Source organism: Heterodontus francisci, chromosome 1, assembly GCF_036365525.1.
Source record: "Heterodontus francisci isolate sHetFra1 chromosome 1, sHetFra1.hap1, whole genome shotgun sequence".
Classification (NCBI taxonomy): domain Eukaryota; kingdom Metazoa; phylum Chordata; class Chondrichthyes; order Heterodontiformes; family Heterodontidae; genus Heterodontus; species Heterodontus francisci.
In genome coordinates, this window is record NC_090371.1 from 18,943,201 (window position 1) to 18,966,965 (window position 23,765).

Here is a 23,765-nt window from a genome sequence, read left to right on the forward strand (position 1 = left end):
GGGCTTTAGTTTCCTGGATCAGAGTCTGTTTCTGGCGAAGGTGGGACCTGTACAAGTCAGACAGGTTGCACCCGAACCAGAAAGGGACCAACATTCTTGCAGGGAGGATTGCTAGTGCTGTTGGGTGGGGGGGGGGGGGGGGGGGGCGTTAAATTAATTTGGCAGGGGTATGGGATACAGAGTGGAGTACAGTAGGGGGTGATGCGCAGCCAAATATAGAAGAGAAACTAAGTCAGTCTGGAAGGCAGAGCAAATATAGACCTGTTAAGGCCCAAAGGAATAATGCAAGGCTGGATTGTATCTATTTTAATGCAAGGAGTCTTAAAAGGCAGATGAATTGAGGGCGTTGATTAACGCATGGGAACAGAATATTATTGCTGTCACAGAGACATGGTTGAGGGAAGGGCAGGACTGGCAGCTCAATATTCCAGGTTATAGAATCTTCAGGCGTGACAGGGTGGAGGGGGGGGGGTTGTAAAAGAGGAGGTGGCATTGCACTATTAATCAAGGAGTCAATTACTGTAGTAAGGAGGGATGATCTCTTAGAAGGTTCCTCAAATGAGGTAATATGGGTAGAACTTAAAAACAAAAAGGGGCAATCACTTTGCTAGGAGTGCACCACAGGCCGCCAAACAAACAGTCAGGGAGAGATAGAGGAGCAGATATGTGGGAAAATCTCAGAGAGGTGTAAAAATAACAGGGTAATAATAGCAGGGGATTTCAACTTACCCAATATTAACTGGGATAGTCTTAGTGCAAAAGGCTTAAAGGGGGCGGAATTCTTAAAATGCATACAGGAGAGCTTTTTGAGCCAGCACGTAGAAAGTCCTACAAGAGAAGGGGGTGGTACCGGACTTAATCTTAGGGAATGAAGCCGGACAAGTGATAGAAGTGTCAGTGGGGGAACATTTTGGGGATAGTGACCATAACTCTAAGATTTAAGGTAGTTATGGAAAAGGACCGGAAATAAAAGTACTGAATTAGGGGAAGGCCGATTTCAATATAATAAAACAGAATATGGCCAAAGTGGACTGGGAATAGCTACTTGAAGAACAGTCCACATCGGACCAGTGAGAATCATTCAAAAAGGAAATAGTAAGAGTTCAGGGCCAACATGTTCCCGTAAAGGTGAAGGGCCAACAAGTCCAGGGAACCCTGGAAGGCAAGGGATGTAGAGGATTGGATAAGGGAAAATAAGGAGGCTTAAGGCAGATTCAGAGCGCTGAAAACAGCGGAGGCCCTAGAGGAGTATACAAAGTGTAGGGGGTGCACTTAAAAAAGGAATTACGAGAGTGAAGAGGGGGCATGAAAAAACACTGGCGGGCAAGATAAAGGAAAATCCCAAAGCGTTTTATAAGTATATTAAAGGCAAGAGGATAACCAGGGAAAGAGTAGGGCCCATTAGGGACCAAAGTGGCAATCTGTGTGTGGAGCCGGAAGGCGTATGTGAGGTTTTAAATGATTACTTTTCATCTGTGTTCACTATGGAGAAGGACGGTGTGGGTGTAAAGATCAGGGAGGGGGATTGTAATATATGAACAAATTAACATTGAAAGGGAGGAGGTATTAGCGGTTTTAGTGGGCTCAAAAGTGGATAAATTCCAGGCTGCTATGTGAGACAAGGGAGGAGATTGCCGGGACTCTGACAAATTTTCAAATTCTCTCTGGCCACAAGAGAGATACCAGAGGACTGAAGGACAGCGAATGTGGTACCATTATTGAAGAAGGGTAGTGGGGATAAACCAGGTAGTTACAGGCCACTGTGTCTAACTTCAGTGGTAAACCATTGGAAAAAATTCTGAGGGACAGGATTATTCTCCACTTGGAGACAGGAATTAATCAAGGATAGTCAACATGGCTTTGTCAAGGGGAGAGAGATCATGTCCAACAAATTTGATTGAATTTTTCGAGGTGACTAGGTGTGTAGATGAGGGTAAAGCAATTGATGTAGTCCACATGGACTTCAGTAAGGCTTTTGATAAGGTCCTGCATGGGAGATTGGTTAAGAAGGTAAGAGCTCATGGAATCCAGGGCAATTTGGCAAACTGGATCCAAAATTGGCTTAGTGGCAGGAGGCAGAGGGTGATGGTCGAGGGTTGTTTTTGCGATTAGAAGCCTGTGACCAGTGGTGTACTGCAGGGATTGGTGCTGGGATCCTTGCTGTTTGTAGTGTATATTAATGATTTAGATGTGAATATAGGAGGTAATATCAGTAAGTTCACAGATGACACGAAAATTGGTGTCGTAAATAGTGAAGAGGATTGCTTAGATTACAGGACGATATAGATGGGCTGGTAAGATGGGCAGAGCGGTGGCAGATGGAATTTAATCCTGAGAAGTGTGAGGTGATGCATTTTGGGAGGGCTAACAAGGCAAGGGAATATACAATGGATGGTAGGACCCTAGGAAGTACAGAGGGTCAGAGGGACCTTGGTGTACTTGTCCATAGATCACTGAAGACAGCAGCTCAGGTAGATAAGGTAGTTAGGAAGGTATATGGGATACTTACCTTTATTAGCTAACGCATAGAATATAAGAGCAGGGAGGTTATGACGGAGCTGTATAAAACGCTAGTTCGGCCACAGCTGGAGTACTGTGTACAGTTCCGGTCACCACACTGTAGGAAGGATGTGATTGCACTGGAGAGAGTGCAGAAGAGATTCACCAGGATGCTGCCTGGGCTGGAGCATTTCAGCTATGAAGAGAGACTGAAAAGGCTAGAGTTGTTTTTCTCAGAGCAGAGAAGGCTGAGGGGATGATTGAGGGATACAAAATTATGAGGGGCATAGATAGATAGGAAGAAACTTTTTCCCTTAGCGGAGGTGTCAATAACCAGGGGGCATAGATATAAGCTAAAGGGCAGGAGGTTTAGAGGAGATCTGAGGAAAACCTTTTCACCCAGAGGGTGGTTGGAATCTGGAACACACTACTTGAAGGGGTGGTACAGGCAGGAACCCTCATAACATTTAAGCAGTATTTCAATGAGCACTTGAAACACCAATGCATTTAAGGCTATGGGCCAAGTGCTGGAAAATGGGATTAGAATAGATAGATGCTTGATGGCCAGAATGGACATGATGGGCCAAAGGGCCTGTTTCTGTGCTGTATAACTCTAGGCTGGATAGCTCTATCAGTCAACACAGATACCATGGGCCAAATGGCTCCCTTCTGTGCTGTAGTTTTCTATGTTTCTATGCAAACAGACTTTCTGTCCAATTGCCCCAACAATCAGGCATGTGTGCACGTATGTATGAGTACGTCTTTGCGTATGGGTACCTACATAACAAACAAGTAAATAACCCTGATCTCATCAAACTATACTCATTTAACAGGAACTTAAAGATGAGTAAGACCTTCCCGTTATGTAATTTAATTTATGCCTTAAATGGATAGAATGTTTTAGAAATTGTGCAATGCGCACAGGAAATAGTGCTCAGCTGGGGGCTAGGCACCTGCCTATCTCAGGATGCAGCAGCTCTCTTCTACCAGGTCTGTCCTTCCATGACCGATTAAAATAAATATATCTTGAATGGTCTGTCACCTTTTTCCATCCTCTCTCATCTGCCCATATTCTCCCCTGGGTGTAGTTTATCAGAGTATCATGGGATCTGTTGTTAAGTGAAATAGCATTCGTTCAAACTGGCTTGTGTAAACACATGGCAGAAGACAGCTGGGTGAGTACATACAGCATCCAAAAACACGCAAAGGAGGCTTTCAATAGCTGGTAGCCAGAACAGGAGGCAACTGGTGCTATAACATGTTGCTCCCACATCCACAAAAGGCAATGACTCGTGCTGGGATCGTTTCATGGGCACCAACGCTCTAGTACCTCGAATAAGCTGCCAACAGGCTTTTAGACTGTGAACCCACTCTCACGCGACAGCCATGTATGATTACTTTCTAACTTTCACTTGGTGGAGGAGAAATCCTGGTGGGCTTTCACTCAGCTTAGTCCAGAACAGCTGACGCAAATCGTAGCACACGTATCGGCTGCCATCTGACCCGACTTCAGCGAGCCCAGAACAGACTGGGGTGTAAGCCTGAGTATCACAGTCTCTGCCCTCTAAAAAGTCCTGGCAAGCCCCTCAGGTTAACGGCAATTAAGGATAGGCAATAAATGCTGGCCTCGCCAGCAGTGTGCACATTGCATGCATTAATAATTTAAAAGAAAATCAATGGCCAGTGCAACCAGTCACGGGAATGAAACTCCTCTCATCCAGGCAACTCTATGTCTTTCATCGGTACAAACTGAGAGTTGGGGGGAAGGTGAGGGGGTGGGGTGCACAGATAATGGTGGGAGAGCATGCGCGAGGGCGGGATGAGGGCCCTGTATGAAAGGGAAACCTCTCCATTAACACAGATAGACAAGTATAACTTACCACAGATACGAAGGGTCTCTTCACACTTAACACCACAGGTTGAACAGTGCTATCTATTGTAAAAGGCCAGGAGCTAGAACAGGAATAATAAAAAAACACATAGAAGTCACTTACGTGTTCACATTAAATGTACAAGCGACCACTATAATGAAATGCACGTATTTGTTTACTGGAATTTCTTTCTCCTTCCTGTCCACTTTAACCATAGCAGTAATGGACCCTGTGGCTCAGTAGGTAGCACTCTATCTTCCGAGTCGAAAGTTTCCGGGTTCAAGTCCCACTCCAGAGACTTGAGTAAATAATTTCGGTGACACTCCAGTGCAGTACTCAGGGAGCTGCCATCTGTCAGATGAGATGTTAAACTGAGGCCCCATCTACTGTCCCACGTGGACATTCAAGAGCCCATGGCACTATATGAAGATGAAAAGGTACCTTCTCCCCAATGCCCTGGTCAATGTTTACCCAAACACCCAAAACAGTGGGAGCTTGCTGCATGCAAATTGGCTGCCATATTGCTTACATTAGAATAATCATTACACTTCAAAAACTACTTTATTGGCTGTCAAGCACTTTGGGATGCCGAGGTTGTAAAAGGTGCTATGTAAATGAAAATCTTTTCTATTTCCTTAACTGAACCCCATCACGAATTGATATGAGTTATGAACTGTACCTGAATTTCAGAAGCCCAACCTTTCCATTGGTTGTTTCGTCCTCTGGAAACAGCAGCAAAGTGTGTGTCACCTCCAGGGAGTTGTAGTGTCTGAGTGCCTCAGTCAAGCGTGTCCGGTTGTCCATCCATCCCAGCTCCAGGTACCCGCGGGCCCAGCTCACAAAGCCAGACTGTCCCTCTAGCAAGGGCTAAACACAAAGAGTGAATTAAAATCACTGTGAATATTAAGCAAAGATTTTTATATCAACTGCGAAATAAATAGTGAGTCTGTTCCCGATCGACAGGTTAATGCGCAAGCCAAACGAAGGGTCACAACCCAAAGCATTAATCGATGCTTTTTCCAAATGCTGACTTACCCAGTCTACATTTCAAACCACTGCTGTGTTCATTCCCCTTGCTCTTGAACCCACTGGAGTATGGTACCATTGCCAAGAGGCTATTATGCATAGACCTGTAATTGGGGGTGGGAATTGCCAGATTTGCATGGCTCAGTTGCTCACTGGATAAACTTGTTTAGCTCATCGTATCCGGTGGACATATCAACAGAGTGGGAAGAATAGGTTCCAACATTTTTTGTAACAAAACAATTGACTGTTGCCCATCTCAGCCAAGCTGTCGTGGGGAGATATCAGGGCAAAACAGTGTGCTGGAAACATGCAGCTGGGTGGAAAGAGGGATGTCAAGACACTATTCAACACTTCTTAGCTTGTTACAGAGGGGAAAAAATCAACCGGTAGACACCTTTTAACCATATTCCTTCTTTATAGTGTAAGGGAGAATCAAGAGGAACAATGACAGACAAGAAAAGATACGATAGCCCATCAAGCCTTTTTTTGTGATGCCTTATGTATCACAATATAAACATTCCTCATCCCATCCAAAATAATGTGACCTCCAGGGACAGGAAACAAAACAGGTTAATTTGAGGAGCGAGGGGAGAAATTCTTCTGACCTGCTCAAACGATTGAAAGAGGGTGAAGATTGGGTATCCTCTTGCAACTCCATTTTTTTCCCTTCATTCATGGGATGTGGGTGTCGCTATTTAAGCCAGCATTTATTGCCTATCCCTAATTGCCCTCGAGTAGGCGGTGGTGAGCTGCCTTCTTGAACCACTGCAGTCCATGTGAGGTAGGTACACCCACAGTGCTGTTAGAATAGGAGCTCCAGGATTTTGATCCAGAGATAGTGAAGGAACGGCGATATAGTTCTGAGTCAGGATGGTGCGAAACTTGGAGGGGAACTTGCAGGTGGTGGCGTTCCCATGCATTTGCTGCCCTTGTCCTTCTAGTTGATAGAGGTCCGGGTTTGGAAGGTGCTGTCTAAGGAGCCTTGGTGCATTGCTGCAGTGCATCTTGTAGATGGTACACACTGCTGCCACTGTGCGTCGGCGATGGAGGGAATGAATGTTTGCGGATGGGGTGCCAATCAAGCGGGCTGCTTTGTCCTGGATGGTGTCGAGCTTCTTGAGTGTTGTTGCAGCTGCACCCATCCAGGCTAGTGGAGAATATTCCATCATACTCCTGACTTGTGCCTTGTAGATGGTGGACAGGCTTTGGGGAATCAGGTGAGTTACTCGCCACAGGATTTCTAGCCTCTGACCTGCTCTTGTAGCCACGGTATTTATATGGTTACTCCAGTTCAGTTTCTGGTCAATGGTAACTCCTAGGATGTTGATAGTGGGGGATTCAGCGATGCAATGCCATTGAATGTCAAGGGGAGATGGTTAGATTCTCTCTTGTTGGAGATGGTCATTGTCTGGCACTTGTGTGGTGCAAATGTTACTTGCCACTTATCAGCCTAAGCCTGGATATTGTCCAGGTCTTGCTGCATTTCAACACAGACTGCTTCAGTATCTGAGGAGTCACGAATGGTGCTGAACATTGTGCAATCATCAGCGAACATCCCCACTTCTGACCTTATGATTGAAGGATGAAGTGATGAAGCAGCTGAAGATGGTTGGGCTACGACACTACCCTGAAGAACTCCTGCAGTGATGTCCTGGAGCTGAGATGAATGACCTCCAACAACCACAACCATCTTCCTTTGCATTAGGTATGACTCCAACCAGCTGAGAGTTTTCCCAGATTCCCATTGACTTCAGTTTTGCTAGGGCTCCTTGATGCCATACTCAGTCAAATGCTGCCTTGATGTCAAGGTCAGTCACTCTCATCTCATGAGCTTAGCTCTTTTGTCCATGTTTGAGCCAAGGCTGTAATGAGGTCAGGAGCTGAGCGGCCCTGGTGGAACGCAAACTGAGCATCACTGAGCAAGTTATTACTAAGCCAGTGCCACTTGATAGCACTTTCCCATTGATTATAGGCTTCACAATGGGAGGACACATTCTTGGCAACTGAAACCAATAAGTATGGAGTAAAAAATTCTTACTGCAATTGCACAGGGCTTTAGTGAGACCACATACACAGTACTGTGTACAGTTTTGGTCTTGTTACCTAAGGAAGGATATATTTGCCTTCGACAGCGTGCAACAAAGTTTCACGACTTATTTCTGGGATGAGAGGATTGTCCTATGAGGAGAGATTGAGTAGACTAGGTCTATATTCTCTCGGGTTTCGAAGAATGAGGAGATATCAGTGAAACACAAAATTCTGAGGGGGTTTGACAGGTTAGATGCTGAGAGGCTGTTTCCCCTTTGCAGTGTCAAGAACTAGGGGTCATAATGTCACGATAAAGGGTCATCCATTTTAGACTCAAATAACGACAAATTGCTTCACTCAAACGATTGTGAACCTTTAGAATTTCCTACCATATAGAACTGTGATGGTCAGTCGTTGAGTATATACAAGTCAGCTCGTTAGAGTCTTGGATAGTAAGGGAATCGAGGGATATGGGGATAGTGCAGGAAGGTGTAGCTGAGATAGATGATGATCAGCCATGATCCTACTAAATGACACAGCAGGCTCGAGGGGCCGAATGGCTTACTCTTGCATCTATTTCTTATGTTAACAAATACATTGTTTCAGTGGCAGATCCAAAACAACATCCTGATCCATCACATCACAAAATGGATAACATTTGCAATTGGCCATTGTGTCCTAAGGTCACAAAAGGAATTAACTAACAAAGCCAAGGAACTCAACTGGGAGCCTTCAAATACCAGGGCATGCAAGTTAAAAAACCAAGGAAGCTAGGATTAAAAAGGGAAGTCGGGGCAGGGAATCTTTTTCAGCCAAAGGACATTAGAGCTGTGGAATAGGCCATTGGAGTAAGGCCCAAGGAATAATGAGTCATTTTTGGAGGGAGAGGTATCTGGAGGTAGATCGTGAGAAGACTAGTAATTGGTATTCTTTTTTTGGGCTGAATATTTTTTCCTGCTCCTGAAGATTCTTGTTCAGGACTTGGGAAACGACCATAACAAGACACAGACCAGCAGAACCAGCTTTTTGTTTGGCCCAAATATCCAGCATGAAACAAGGGGATATGCAAGCACATCACTGTAAACATACACACAATCTTACTTAATGATACTTGAGCTTACCGTGTGACAGGGTGTGAGGAAATTCAATATGTTGTGGTCAAACTGGGTGATGTGGTTGGAGATGTAGGTTTTAACATTTTTATCTCGATGCCTGGAGTCACGTTGTGAGACAAACATGCCCAGAATCAAGCACATTGCCCGCACGATAATCCTGTAGCACAAAACAGAAAAGGCAGGTCATAATTCTCATTCAGAATTTTAGGAAAATTTAATGGATTCTCTTCCTGTCAGGGATACTACCTCAAAACCAGACATTCGGTGGACAAATGGATCAGCCTTGGGTCATTCAGAGGTCAACCATCCTCCTCGGGGCTTGCCCTTCCCACTACTGAGTAGCGGACTGAGAGTGAGAATTCAAGGAAGGAACTGGCTTTCACAGCCTCATGACCTCCCAAACTGCGTACAGCCAATGAAGTACTTTTTGAAAATTAGTCATTGGTGTAACGTAGGAAACACTGTGCACACTAAGCTCCCACGAACAGCAATGAGATAATGACCAGATAATCTGTTTTTGCGCTGCTGGTTGAGGCATAAACATTGGGACACATAGAACCATAGAAAAAGTACAGCACAGGAGGAGGCCATTCAGCTCATAGTGTCTACGCCAGCCGAATAAACTATCCGCCCAAACTAATCCCACCTTCCAGCACCTGGTCCATAGCCCTGCAGGTTACGGCACCTCAGGTACATGTCCAGGTACCTTTTAAAGATCTCTACCTCCACCACCAGTGCTGGCAGCGAATTCCAGACACCCACCACCCTCTGGGTGAAAAAGTATCCCCTCATGTCCTCTCTAATCCTTCTACCAATCACCTTAAATCTGTGTCTCCTGGTAACTGATCTCCCTGCCAGGGGAAACAAAACAGGTCCTTCCTGTCCACTCTATCTAGGCCACTCAAAATTTTGTACACCTCAATCGAGTCACCCCTCAGCCTCCTCAGTTCCAGGGAAAACAACCCTAGCCTATCCAATCTTTCCTCAAAGCTGCAACCTTCAAGCCCTGGCAACATTCTTGTAAAACTCCTCTGCACTCTTTCCAGAGCAATTATGTCCTTTCTGTAATGTGGTGACCAGAACTGTATGCAATACTCCGGCTGTGGCCTAACCAACGTTCTATACAGTTCCAGCATCACATCCCTGCTTTTGCACTCTATCGCTCGGCCAATAAAGGAAAACAATCCATATGCCTTCTTCACCACTCTATCCACCTGTCCTGCCACCTTAAGGAACCTGTGGACATGCACTCCAAGGTCTCTCACTTCTACCCCTCCCCCTCAATACCCTCCCGTTTATTGTACATTCCCTCACTTTATTTTCCCTCCCCAATTGCAATACCTCACACTTCTCTGGATTGAATTGCATTTGCCACTTTTCCACCCACTCAACCAAACCATTGATATCATTCTGGAGTCCACGACTTTTCCCCTCACTATTAACTAAACAGCCAATTTTTGTGTCATCAGCAAATTCCCCAACCTTGCCACCCACATTTAAGTCCAAATCATTAATGTATACGTCAAGGGACCCAACATGGAGCCCTGTGGAACACCACTGGAAACCACTTTCCATTCACAAAAACATCAGTCAACTACTACCCTTTGTTTCCTGTCACTGAGCCAATTCTCGATCCAACCTGCCACCTTCCCCTGTATCCCATTTCATTTTACTGACCAGTCTGCCATGCTGGACCTTGTCAAATGCCTTGCTAAAATCCATGTAGACCCTATCCACTGCACTACCCTCATCAATCCACCTTGTTACTTCCTCAAAAAACTCAATCAAGTTAGTAAGACATGACCTTTCCGAACAAATCCATGCTGACTATCCCTGATTAATCCATGCCTAGTGACAGTTTACCCTGTCTCTCAGAATAGATTCTAACAATTTTCCCATCACCGAGGTCAGACTGACTGGCCTATAATCACCTGGCTTATCCCTCGCACGTTTTTTAAACAATGGTACAACGTTCGCAGACCTCCAATTGCCTGGCACCTGACCTGTATCTAGTGAGGGTTTGAAGATAATCCTCAGCGCATCCGCTATTTCTTCCCTGGCTTCCTTTAACAACCTGGGATGCAAAACATCCGGTCCTGGTGATTTATCCACTTTCAGGGATATCAGACCCTCAAGCACTCTTCTCTCATTATGCTTATCGTATCTAATATTCCACACTCCTCCTCTTTAACTACAATGTCTGCATCAACCCTCTCTTTTGTGAAAACAGAGACAAAAGACTCATTCAGAACCCTGCCCACATTTTCTGCATCCACATACAAGATCCCTTGTACATCTCTGATAGGCCCTACCCTTTCCTTAGTTATGCTCTTGCTCTTAATGTACTGATAAAACATCTTCGGCTACACTAGGGAGAACTGGCCTCTTTAATGAAATAGTGCCATGGAATCTTTTACCTAAGAGCGCAGATAGGGACAGCACCTGAGTGCAGCACTCCCTTAATACTGCACTTGGAGTCTTCTTCTCCTTGTTAGGTAGCCCCTCGGGATCAAGGATGACTTGCTTCCACTCCGGTACGATGGGTTCGGAGATGGCTGCCAAGACCAATGTGATCTGCAGACTCTGCCACATGAGGGGCAGGTGGTGCTTGAAGGGTCAGGTAGATGAGTAGTTTGGAGGTTTGTGCGCCCCCTCCGATACCTCAACTTCACCTCCGCACGTTCCTGAAAAGTCCCGTGAGGTGCACGATGCCTTTCCCAATGAGTTTTCTCCATCTAGGACGGTCATGAGCAAGAGACTCCCACGAGTTAACGGGAATGTTTGATCTCTTCAGGGATGCTTTGAGGACATCTCAAGTGTTTCCACTGTCCTCCTGGGAGTCCCCTACTCTGTCAAGTTCTCAGTACGACAGCTGCTTCTGGAGTCTGGTGTTAGGCATGCAAACGACATGTCCCACCGAACGGAGCTGGTTTTAGGTCATTAGCTGGGTAGGTTGGCTTGGGAGAGGGCAGTGCTGCTAGCTTTCGCTGAGAGTAGTGATGAGAGCATTGATTTTCAAAGTAATAGAGTCATGGAGTTATACAGCACAGAAACAGAGGCCATCGGGTTCCTGCCTCTACCACCCCTTCAGTCAGTGTTTTCCAGATTCCAACCACCCTCTGGGTGAAAATCTTTTTCCTCAAATCCCCTCTAAATCTCCTGCCCCTTACCTTAAATCTATGCCCCCTGGTTATTGACACCTTTGCTAAGGGAAAAAGTTTCTTCCTATCTAACCTATCAATGGCCCTCATAACTTTGTATACCTCAATCATGTCCCCCCTTAGCCTTCTCTGCTCTAAGGAAAACAACCCTAGTCTATTCAGTCTCTCTTGATAGCTGAAATGCTCCATGAACCAAGTCACCATGCCAAATTATTTTAATCAACAAACATCCTCCCCTTTTCTCATTTCACATAGCCAACTTCCATCTTCTTTGTAAATTGAAAAAAAACTGGGCATTTATTGGAGCAATGACTTTGTTTTGATGACGAGCAGAGGTGGAACAGTACAGGATATTGACAAGGCTGAAGAGTAAATTCTGGAAGGGTTCCTGCAGACTGGAAAGTAGTAAATGTAACCCCACTATTTAAGAAGGGAGTGAGAGAAAACGGAGAACTACAAACCTGTTAGCTTGACATCAGTAATAGGGAAATGTTAGAATCTATTATAAAGAATGAGATAACTGGACACTTGGAAAATAATGATAGGATTGGGCAGGGTTAATGTGGGAACAGAACTATTGGGGAAATTTAAAGTGAACTAATCAATTAAGTATAGCCTACTAACAAAATAACCTCGGAGCTGCAGAGATAGCTTATCAGAAATGACTTCATAACTTCAGGGCTGCAGAGGCAGCTTATCAGTAGAAGTAGACTAACAAGCAGAAACTAACGGGGCAGCTGCAGGCTGCTTAATAGTAGCCTATTGTACAACAATCAGCCTAATGGTTCACAAGGAGATAAGGGGATGGGAAACTGGAGTAAGAAATTAAAACAAACTGACAAGGCAGTACCCCAATCAGGCCCCGAGACCAAGAAACTGCAGAAGTTTGTAGACCAATTGGGAACAAAGAGTAAGTGTTACTGATTTGTATGAATAACTATAATAAGGCTTGAATTGGCACGAAGAGTTAGTTCGGGGGGGGGGGATTAGTTTTAGGTTAGTTCAGTGTATGTGTTGCTTTTAGTTTTAGTTCAGTTCATTGTTAAGTTTTCTGAAGATGTAACAATTAAGTACTGCAATAAAGTTTCTTAAAGCTACAGTCGGACTTCGTCTCTCTTTGTGCAACTAAAGGGATCCAACAATTTGGCGTAGTCGGCAGGATCGCTGGAGGATAAAGACCAAAGCACTGGATATCGGACCCCAGAGGTAACAACTCCTCTTTGTTTTAAAAAAAAAGGTCCTCGGCCATTGTCTAAGCTCGATCCCGAACCTTTCTGTTCCGTGGGCTTCGAAGGAAGCCCCCTCGGCTCGAGTTTATCTGTAAAAATACCCGGTTATACTGACCCTACGGCATTGATAAAATGACCAACGAAGGCAACCGACAGTTACCAACTCCGTCAAAGGTGGGCGGGCCCCACCTGATGTTCCCGAAGATGAAATCCTTCGGCAGTTAAAAGAATATATAGAGCAAGTTTGATTTGGCTAAAACATACACTGAAATTGGGCAAAAATATGGCACCTCCATGGGACAGTGGTCCCTGGAAGATATAAAGAGAGGTTGGGTAAGGATAAAGAACAGACCCAATGGTCCTTGGCTGCTGAAGGCCAGAGGGCTCCATGACAAAGTTTATGGCAGAGTGACATAAAAGACTATGTTTTAGAGTAAAAACAAGTTACTGTGTCTTTGATTTGAATGTGTGAATGTTGGAAGCTTCCACGAATGAATTGAATGTCCCTGGGATGTACAGCTTATGTTCTGTACAACTTGTGTTCTGTAGAACTGACTCGTTAACTCTTTGTTGTCTGGCTTTAATGTTGAAAGCATGGGTCTATTAAGTTGCTTGGAATTGAATGGGTGAGAAAAGTGATTGTTGAGTGTATTAATTTCAATTTAAGATTGTGCACCCAGTAATGGGGTATAAAATTGAATTATATTTTAAGTTAAAGTTTTATTTTTATTTTAAAAGTTGGTTTTGCAACTGTGAAAAGGCAATGAACAATTTTCTAAGAGATAAGCTTCAGCCTTGAAGGTCTGAAGCTGTCTGGCAAAAATCCAATTTGAAGTTTAAAACACTGCTTTAATTGGAAACTCTGCTATTGTTTTATTTTGCAGTCTAAACGTGAAGACATGTTGTACTGACTGTGTTTAAGTAGCAAATGTCAGGAATTGGATATTGGTTTAAGGGAGAGAAGGATAAACAATATAGGAAAGAAATCCTGTTTAAAGTTTGTGTAAGGAGTTGGTGTTAAATCCTCTGTGTTAAGAATGTTAAATAACTTTTCCTTTAGTTTTATTACAGGCATTTGAAAAGGCGCCTGAAGAACAAGAAAAATGACGTAATTTACATTTTTTTTTAAAAAGCACGTGCTATTCTGTTCTGTGTGTAGTTAATAAGAATGAGTTAAGTTTATACAATTAAGGTTAATTGACCTGTTAAGTGGAAAAACTGGAAATTTCATTTGTGGCCACAATGAACTTTCAAGTTTATTATGTCAAGTTTTGGAGGAGTCTTCAGTTCCGGACACAAGACTCGTTCATATAACATTGGCAGTTTTGGTTTTTAAATATTTATTGCAGTGAATTGGAATTTGGAATCATCTTTGTTATAAAAAAATCCTGGCATTAGGAACTTCTTACAAAAGATGTTAAAAGTTTGGTAATAATTGGACTTTAATCTAAAATGCTGTCTTTCCTGATGGAGATGCTTTCCTTTGAAGTTGATAATGTTACTAATGATTCTGTTGTTTTTAAACCCTAAGGATACCAAAAGGATTGAAAAAAGTTTAAAATGGAGTAGTTCTTTTCGATCAGAAAAAAAGGTTACGTAAAGTGACGAAGCTGAGAATGTTTTGCTCCACCCCCTCGGAGACAAACAAACTGCTGCAGCTATTGTTTTTTCCATTTAATCCACCACACAATTTTTTGCATTGCTGAGAGTAAAATTTATACATATTGGACATTGTTAAATTTTAAATTTCTAAATTGACAGATATAAGTGGACAAATTAACCCACTGGGCTCAGGGGCAGAGCCACAATGGATTCTTTGTGGGTTTTTTTAAGCAGGTGACAGTAGATTCCAAGGCCATGTGAGAACTGATGCCACAGCAAGAGATCCAGCAGCTTTGAGAATTTAAGAACTTAATTGCAGACATCAAATGTCACAGCATCTTTATCAATGAGGCAAAGTGCTTGAGGAGGAGAGATAGTTGCAAGCACTTCTGTCTTTAACGTACAAAAAATACCAAGTCTGGGCATAAGAAATTGGAATCAATAAACAAAATTTAATTTATGAGTGGTTATTTAAAGCACTCAAAGGGAAATTTATCTGATATTTAAGAGGACAATCCCAAAGTTTTAGAAAGTAAAAAACAAAACAGTCTAAGTGGTTTACTGTGTTGGACAATAGCAATGGGTTCTGCTCCATACAACTAAAATTGTATATAATATAAAGCTTGAGTTGGTACCGGTAATATTGAATATCTCAGATATCCAGCTACCTGGCTGGTGCCCTGAGAAGATCCGAAAGTTGTACAAGGTATTACTGTAACAATTGCTAAGTCAAGAATTTGGTGATGAGGGAATAATAAAGGGAAAGAGACAAATGTAGTTTAGTGAATGACGCAGCCACAGTCCTTAATACGGGAACTTCAATTGTCAATACTATAGATTTGGAAAATGTGGACCAGAAGGTTAGAACGCTTAGTCAGCTAGTAAAGGATATTTTGAAAAAGGAACAAAAGGGACAGAGTGGTGTAGCTAAAGTAGGAAAGGATTTGATGAATACGGTGACAGGAAGGGTGATTTGTGAAGGAGCTGTGCAGGCAACTGTATGAGCTGAGGCAGGAGATTCTATAGAAACAGACATGAAAGAGGAACAGACGAAAGTGCCTGTTGTGGGAGACAAAGTAATGGTAAAAGGGAAGGGCCGATGGAAACACTGGTCCCAAATGAAGGTATATAAAGTCAACAGCAAATGACAGACTCCAAAATAAACAGCACCTGGTATGCAAAGAGATACCGGGAATGGAAGAAAATGTGATTTGTTGCATGCAGAGCAACTGAACTAATTACAGGACTGATGAGAGTACTAGAAGGTCATGCTCATACTATTAATGATATCATTTCAAATAATGAAAGTGTTTGTAGTACATATGGTCCGTGGATGTTAGAACAAATTCGAGAAAATTTGAGGCAAATTGATGCGGGCCAGGTGCCAGTTTGGATCAATGACACCCAGTTGGAATACTTAGCTAGTCACACAAATGATAAAATTACCAGGTGCCAAATCAGAAAATTTAAATTATGGAAAGGTGTAAATACAGGATCTATGAGTATTGGAGTAGTGTTGGGAATACCTGTAATTCTGAGAGATAAGTTAGGGATACAATTATATAAAGTAGAAAATATAGGGGTGATAAGGGGAAAAGATTACATAAAATACTATGATATATTACCCTATGTTAAGGAAATGTTGTGGAAATTGGAAAAGAGGTAATTGGAACAACATTGTCCATTGTCTGAGTGTAGTCTGGAAAACCAGGTGGTCATATGTCCTCATCCTATATATAAAATGGCAGAATCAAAAGGTGGATTTAATGCCACTGTAAATTGCACCATGGAGACTAGGAAAGCATTGTCAAGGCTAACCCATGTGGCCTATGTGGGAGAGAGGAGATATTGCTTAACCACCACAGCGAAGGAGTACCAGTATGGACATAAACGGACTTGTCCGGTGAGCAACAGTACATTTTGGTTCAACCCACAAATACCAACCCGAGTAGGGAAGATGGAGTTGGTAGACATACATAAAACAAAAGACAGAAATGATAACTGTGACAGAAAGTATTAAGGAGGATTTGACAAATTACCTCCGGGAATATGAATATACTATTCAGCCATTGCCCACACACTTGGGTAAAGAGAGACAGCAGCTAGAAGCCATTGCTGTAGTGTACTACAATCTGGAACAACAGTCGAAGATGCTACAAGATGAGATTGACGAGATAAATGATTCTACCTGGCAGGAGGACTGATGGAACTGGGGGTCAGACGTGCAGATACACCCCTGGTTTAGAATTATCTCCCATGTCCTGATAATGGTTTTAGGTATCATGGTGTTATATGTGACATACTTAATTTGGCAACTTAAGAAATTAATTAGGCGATGCAAGAGGATGTATGAATACAGGTTGGACAGCTACCCGAAAAGCAATTAGTGTTCGAACTTGCTCTGTAAAGGGAGAGACAATTAGTTATGCCATAAAAGGGTAATTGTATAACCTTTTCATATATACTTCAAATGAATTAATGAATGATCAATGTACTTTAAGAATGGAATTGTATTATGTTTGTACAATCGATTATGTAATAGTGATGCTTAAATGAAATTGTAATCGTACAAGTGTACTACCTTTTATGTTGTAAACAAGTAACTGAAGCCTTTGCAAAACTTATGCCTTTACAGAGCTCCCATGGGTCCCTCTTGTGGCACAAGCAGGCTATGTATTGAGTGCGACCCCTCTGGGTGTTGAAGGCTGTTTCTAGACAAATAGAGACCATTAAAGGCACCTTGGTGGGACCAAGGGAATGATTTTTAAAAAGTGTTTTGAAGAATCAAAGGGGGAACTGTGGGAACAGAACTATTGGGGACATTTAAAGTGAACTAATCAATTAAGTATAGCCTATTAACAAAATAACCTCGGAGCTGCAGAGATAGCTTATCAGAAATGACTTCATAACTTCAGGGCTGCAGAGGCAGCTCATCAGTAGAAATAGACTAACAAGCAGAAACTAACGGGGCAGCTGCAGGCTGCTTAATAGTAGCCTATTGTACAACAATCAGCCTAATGGTTCACAAGGAGATAAGGGGATGGGAAACTGGAGTAAGAAATTAAAACAAATTGACAAGGCAGTACCCCAATCAGGCCCCGAGACCAAGAAACTGCAGAAGTTTGTAGACCAATTGGGAACAAAGAGTAGGTGTTACTGATTTGTATGAATAACTATAATAAGGCTTGATCTGGCGCGAAGAGTTAGTTCGGGGGGGGGGGGGGGGGGGGGGGGGGGGGGGGTAGTTTTAGGTTAGTTCAGTGTATGTGTTGCTTTTAGTTTTAGTTCAGTTCATTGTTAATTTCTACATCTTCAGAAAACTTAAGTACTGCAATAAAGTTTCTTAAAGCTACAGTCGGACTTTGTCTCTCTTTGTGCAACTAATGGGATCCAACAGTTAATATGGATTTATGAAATCATGTTTGACAAACCTGTTGGAGTTTTTTGAGGATGTTACTTGTAGCATAGATAAAAGAGAGCCAGTGGATGTGGTCTATTTGGATTTTCAGAAGGTCCCACACAGGTGGTTAGTAAATAAAATTAGAGCACATGGGATTGGGAGTAATAAACTGCTAAAGACAGAAGAAAACAGAGAGCAGGAACAAATGGATCATTCTCAGGATGGCAGGCTGTTAGTAGCGTGGTACCGCAAGGATCAGTTCTAGGGCCCCAGCTGTACACAATCTATATAAATGATATGGATGTGGAGACCAAATGTAATATTTCCAAATTTGCTGATGACACAAAACTAGGCAGGAATGTAAGTTGTGAGGAGGATGCAAGGGGATTTCGACAGGCTAAATAAATGCGCAAGAACATGGCAGATGGAATAGAACGTGAATAAGTGTGAAGTTATCCACTTTGGTGGGAAAAAACAGAAAGACAGAGTATTTCTTAAATGGTGAGAGGTTGGGAAGTGTTGATGTCCAAGAGGATCTGGGTACCCTTGTTCATGAGTTACTAAAAGCTAGTATGCAGGTGCAGCAAGCAATTCGGAAGGCAAATGGTATACTGGCCTTCACTGCAAGGGGATTTGAGTACAGGAGTAAAGATGTCTTGCTGCATTGTATAGGGTCTTGGTGAGACTGTATCGGGAGTACAGTGTACAGTTTTGATCTCATCTAAGGAAGAATATACTTGCCACAGAGGGAGTGCAACGGAGGTTCACCAGACTAATCCCTGGGATGGCAGGATTGTCTTATGAGGAGAGATTGCAGAAACTGGGCCTGTATTCTCCACAGTTTCAAAGAACGAGAGGTGATCTCATTGAAACTTACAAAATTCTTACAGGGTGTGACAGGGTAGATGTGGATAGGATGTTTCCTCTGGCTCATGAGTCTAGAACCAGGGACAGTCTTAGAATAAGTGGCAAGCCATTTAAGACGAGATGAGGAGGAATTTCTTCACTCAGAGGGTGGTGAATCTTTGGAATTAAAGAAGAACAGTACAGCACAGGAACAGGCCATTCGGCCCTCCAAGCCTGTGCCGATCTTGATGCCTACCTAAACTAAAACCTTCTGCACTTCCGGGGATCGTATCCCTCTATTCCCATACTATTCATGTATTTGTCAAGATGACTCTTAAACGTCGCTATCGTACCTGCTTCCACCACCTCTCCTGGCAGCAAGTTCCAGGCACTCACCACCCTCCGTGTAAAGAACTTACCTCGCACATCCCCTCTAAACTTTGCCCCTCTCACCTTAAACCTACGTCCCCTAGTAACTGACTCTTCCACCCTGGGTAAAAGCTTCTGACTATTCTCTACCCCAGAGGGCTGTGGAAGCTCAATCACTGAGCACGTTCAAGACAGAAATCGATAGATTTCTGGAGACTAATGACATCACAAGGGATATAGCGATAGTGGGGAAAAATGACTTTCAGGTAGATAATCATCCTGAATGGTGGAGCAGGCTCGACGTGCCGAATGGTCTACTCCTGCTCCTATTTCCTAAGTAGCATAGTGGAGAAAATCAAGCAAAAGTGGTCAGGTAATATCTTCATTTGATAGTCTTTCCCCCCTCCTGCCCGATGCAGGCTGAGGGAAGTAAAGAGTTGCGAGGTCTGGTTAAAAAAAAGAGAGTTGGGCTGGAGACAGTGCATGAGTTTTGATTTCAACATAAGCCTACACTGTACCAAGACATATCAAGCTCAAATATTAAAAATCTTCATGATTCAATGTCAGTTCAGATTTTAACAGAAAAGCACCAGTAACCAACACTGGGATAAGCAAAATCGCTTGGGATAGTTGTCGCTCTGACGTTATGTTGAGTCTCTAAAATACACTAATAAACACACAAGTGATATACAGTGCACACAAATGCAGGAACACATCTCACTTACCAAGTTCAGAGAACCTAGTCAAGGGTGAGCAAAAGCTAAGCCCTGAGAGATTGTGGCTTCTGCTGGAGTTCAAGGCGTGCTTAGCTGCATCAAGTTCTCCACTGCTTGCACTGCTACAAGCACCCTGCCAGTTATCACTCTGGCTTGCATGGGTACCTAGAACCAGGTGGGAAGAAAACCGACTCCCAGTAGCAGGTCCATCCCTCTAGACCATGAAAATCACTGACTACCCATAGTTGGGGCTACCGAGATGCCATTTTGGACATGTGCGCTAACTTTATTAGAAAACGCCTTACACACAGTACAGGTATCAAATTTACTTAATATCCAACACCATTCAGTACGAAACACTTCAGTCTTTCTTCAAAGTTCGACACTGGTATAAAGTAATCAACTAGAACACAGCTTTGAGGTATTTGTCCCGTGGTTGCGAGCAGTACTCTGCCTTCATCAGTGATTACAGAGAATGGTGACTCACACATTGAGAAATACCAGACCTGTTCCCTGTTCTCCATCCAGAGCACAGTTGCATACTGTTTGCCCTTTTCCATGACCTGCCCATAACTGATGAGCTTGCCTTTTTTTTTTAAAACTGGCCTGGTGTAGCTACTGCAATCAGCCAAGCTGACCATGTTAACAGCTTCCCGCTCCATACAACGTGTCTGCCATTTTCAAATGCAGTATGTCCCATTTTTGCACAAAATCAATAAGTAGTGTGCCAATCATGACTTAGTGGACATGCCTATCTCAGAGTCAAAAGGTCATGGATTCAAGCCTCACTCCAGAGACCTGAGGTTGCCTCTTCACTGCAGTTGAGGGAGTGCTGTCTTTCAGATGAGATGCTCAACCAAGGTGGGCATAAGAGATTTCACGGCACTATTTTGAAAAGGTGAGTTCTGCCAGTGTCCTGCCCAATATTTATCACTCAACCAACATCTAAAAAACCTTTACTTCATTACTGTTTCTGGGAACTTGCTGTTTGCAAACTAACTCACGTTTCCTACACTTCAGGGACTGTGAAGCGCTTTAGGATTCCGGAGGTTAAGAAAGGTGCTACAGAAATGCAAGCTCTTTCTTTTTATTCCTCTCATTATGGTTTGTGGAATCTTATTGTATGCAAATTGGCTGTTACATATACCGACATTGCAACAGTGACTACACTTCAAAAGTAATTCACTGGCGAGAAAACAAATTGGGATGTCCTAAGGATGTGAAAGTTGCTATCTATAGAAAAGATTTGACTACAGCTTTTCTAACATGCTTTAAAAATACATACCAGCACACATCTGGTAGACTCAAAGCTGTCATCAGTCTTCATGTGAACTCTGACTGGAAGCGTTCAGCCTCTACGGTACAAATTTATAAACCAAGGACAGAAAACGCTGAAAATACAAGGCTGGCCCATCAGCACCTGAAGACAAAAGACAGGTCAACGTTTCAGGAGGTCACCCTTAGTCCGAACCCAAAACATTAAGCCGCCGTTTCCTTTGCTAGATGTGGACAGCTCTGCGCAAAGGCCTATATGGGGCAGTGAACCGGCACAGACATGATGGGCCGAATCCACCCCCACCCCCATGAGATTCTATAGCTTGGTCTCCAGCGTTTTCTGCTTTTGTTTCAGGATTCCAGCATTTGCAATTTATTTTTCCACATTTCTCTATCACAGACAGGTGCAGGTAAAAAAAAAAGAAAAAGTTCTGACCAAATGTCAGGAAGAGAAAACAAAATAATGTGCAAACATATAGCAGGCCCGGTGGCATGTCAAGAAAGAGGTTAATGGTTGCCAGACACAGTTCTGACACTCGAAATACTGACATTCGAGTCTTTTTAGCTCCTGCATATTTCCAGCGATTCTTGATTCCACTATCAGAGAGTGTCTATCTTCTATAATAGCAGTTAGAGAAATGGCACAAGAACTACTACTTAAGGCAGATGTCTGTGCTTAAAGGAAGATCCTGCATTTCTATGACATCTCTTATGACTTCAAGTTTGAAGTGAGATCACTGTTGTAATATAAGGAAACGTGGCATCTAATTTGCCAACAGCAAGCTCCCACAAACAGCAATACAATAATGACCAGAGCAAACAATTTTTAATTCGGGTGACTGACCCGAAACGTTAACTCTGCTTCTCTTTTCACAGATGCTGCCAGACCTGCTCAGTGGTTCCAGCATTTCTTGTTTTTATATCAATTTTTAATGTTGGTTGAAGGGTAAATATTGGCTGGGCCACCAGGGATAAATCCTCTGCTCTTCTTCGAAATAGTGGTGGAATCTTTCACATTCACCTGAGAGGGAAGACGGAGGCCTTGATTTAGCATCTCACATGGAAGGACAGCACCTCTGACAGTGCAGCACTCCCTCAGTACTGCGTGTTAAAGCAATGAACCATCTCACCATTCTGTCTTATTTTAACATTCTCCCTTTTTTTCCCTTTCTTAATTTAACTTCCATCTTCTTTGTGAACTGAAAAAAACAAGGCATTTACTGAAGCAGAGGCTTTTTTTTCTAAATGAATTGCAGAGTATCACAGAACAAAGAACAAAGAAAATTACAGCACAGGAACAGGCCCTTCGGCCCTCCAAGCCTGCGCCGATCCAGATCCTCTATCTAAACATGTCGCCTATTTTCTAAGGGCCTGTATCTCTTTGCTTCCTGCCCATTCATATATCTGTCTAGATACATCTTAAAAGACGCTATCGTGCCCGTGTCTACCACCTCCGCTGGCAACGCGTTCCAGGCACCCACCACCCTCTGCGTAAAGAACTTTCCACGCATATCCCCCCTAAACTTTTCCCCTCTCACTTTGAACTCGTGTCCCCTAGTAATTGAATCCCCCACTCTGGGAAAAAGCTTCTTGCTATCCACCCTGTCTATACCTCTCATGATTTTGTACACCTCAATCAGGTTCCCCCCTCAACCTCCGTCTTTCTAATGAAAATAATCCTAATCTACTCAACCTCTCTTCATAGCTAGCGCCCTCCATACCAGGGAACATCCTGGTGAACCTCCTCTGCACCATCTCCAAAGCATCTACATTCTTTTGGTAATGTGGCGACCAGAACTGCACGCAGTATTCCAAATGTGGTCGAACCAAAGTCTTATACAACTGTAACATGACCTGCCAACCCTTGTACTCAATACCCAGTCCGATGAAGGAAAGCATGCCGTATGCCTTCTTGACCACTCTATTGACCTGCGTTGCCACCTTCAGGGAACAATGGACCTGAACACCCAAATCAGTGCAGAGTATTGGCAAAGTAGAAGAGTAATGATGACCGGAATAACATGTTTTAATTGAAGGAGAAAAATCAGTCGGGATCAATGTTTGCTCAAATATTTTTTCATTGTGCACAGCTTTTTCTTTCAAGCACGCAGCCCTTTAAATGTTTTGCGCTGCCGCTCACTCGCAGTAACTTAAAGAAGCTGACCCATGTATGCTTAGCCCATGCAGAATCTTCAGTGTTGCTGCCCGACTGCAAGGTTTAGAGGAAACATCAGCTAGGACACTTGTGAAGATTTTCCCTGCTATTTTCCGAATAGTGCCACGGGATCTTTAACATCCACTCGAGGAACAGGACGGAGCCTTGATTTAACATCTCATCAGTAAGACGGCTACAAGCACAATAAAACATAGGGTTGCAAAGTGATGTGTGAACTCTTAAAGACAACAGCTCCCATTGATCTGAGCCAACACTGTTTACGACAGTGTGGTGGGAAGTCAAGTCCATGATCTGATGGTACAAAGTGGGCATTGTGCAGGTACAGTGGCTCTTTGCTCTCACCATGCCCACTCCTAGTGATCCTTGAGGTTGCGATGGGCTGCTTTCTTGATCCACAGCAAGGCTCGGTGATGGTGCACAGATGATAGGGTGAGCGCACCCATGCACGAATT

The 23,765-nt window shown here is 43.3% G+C and overlaps 1 protein-coding gene across 4 annotated transcripts in view; it reads right to left on the reverse strand.

The window, feature by feature from the left end:
* The window catches only part of aup1 (AUP1 lipid droplet regulating VLDL assembly factor), a 72,263-nt gene that overhangs the window by 27,995 nt on the left and 20,503 nt on the right, over positions 1–23,765 (reverse strand). For 2 of the 4 annotated variants that reach the window (XM_068028701.1, XM_068028698.1), the window contains exons 3-5: positions 8,546–8,696; positions 5,050–5,237; positions 4,380–4,452 (exon numbers count right to left, since the gene is read on the reverse strand). In XM_068028701.1, coding sequence (XP_067884802.1) covers positions 4,380–4,452; positions 5,050–5,237; positions 8,546–8,696 — 412 coding nt within the window. Of the gene's footprint in view, positions 1–4,379; positions 4,453–5,049; positions 5,238–8,545; positions 8,697–21,147; positions 21,283–21,981; positions 22,151–23,765 lie in introns of those variants that run through there. The other 2 variants (XM_068028700.1, XM_068028699.1) reach the window with 2 other exon arrangements.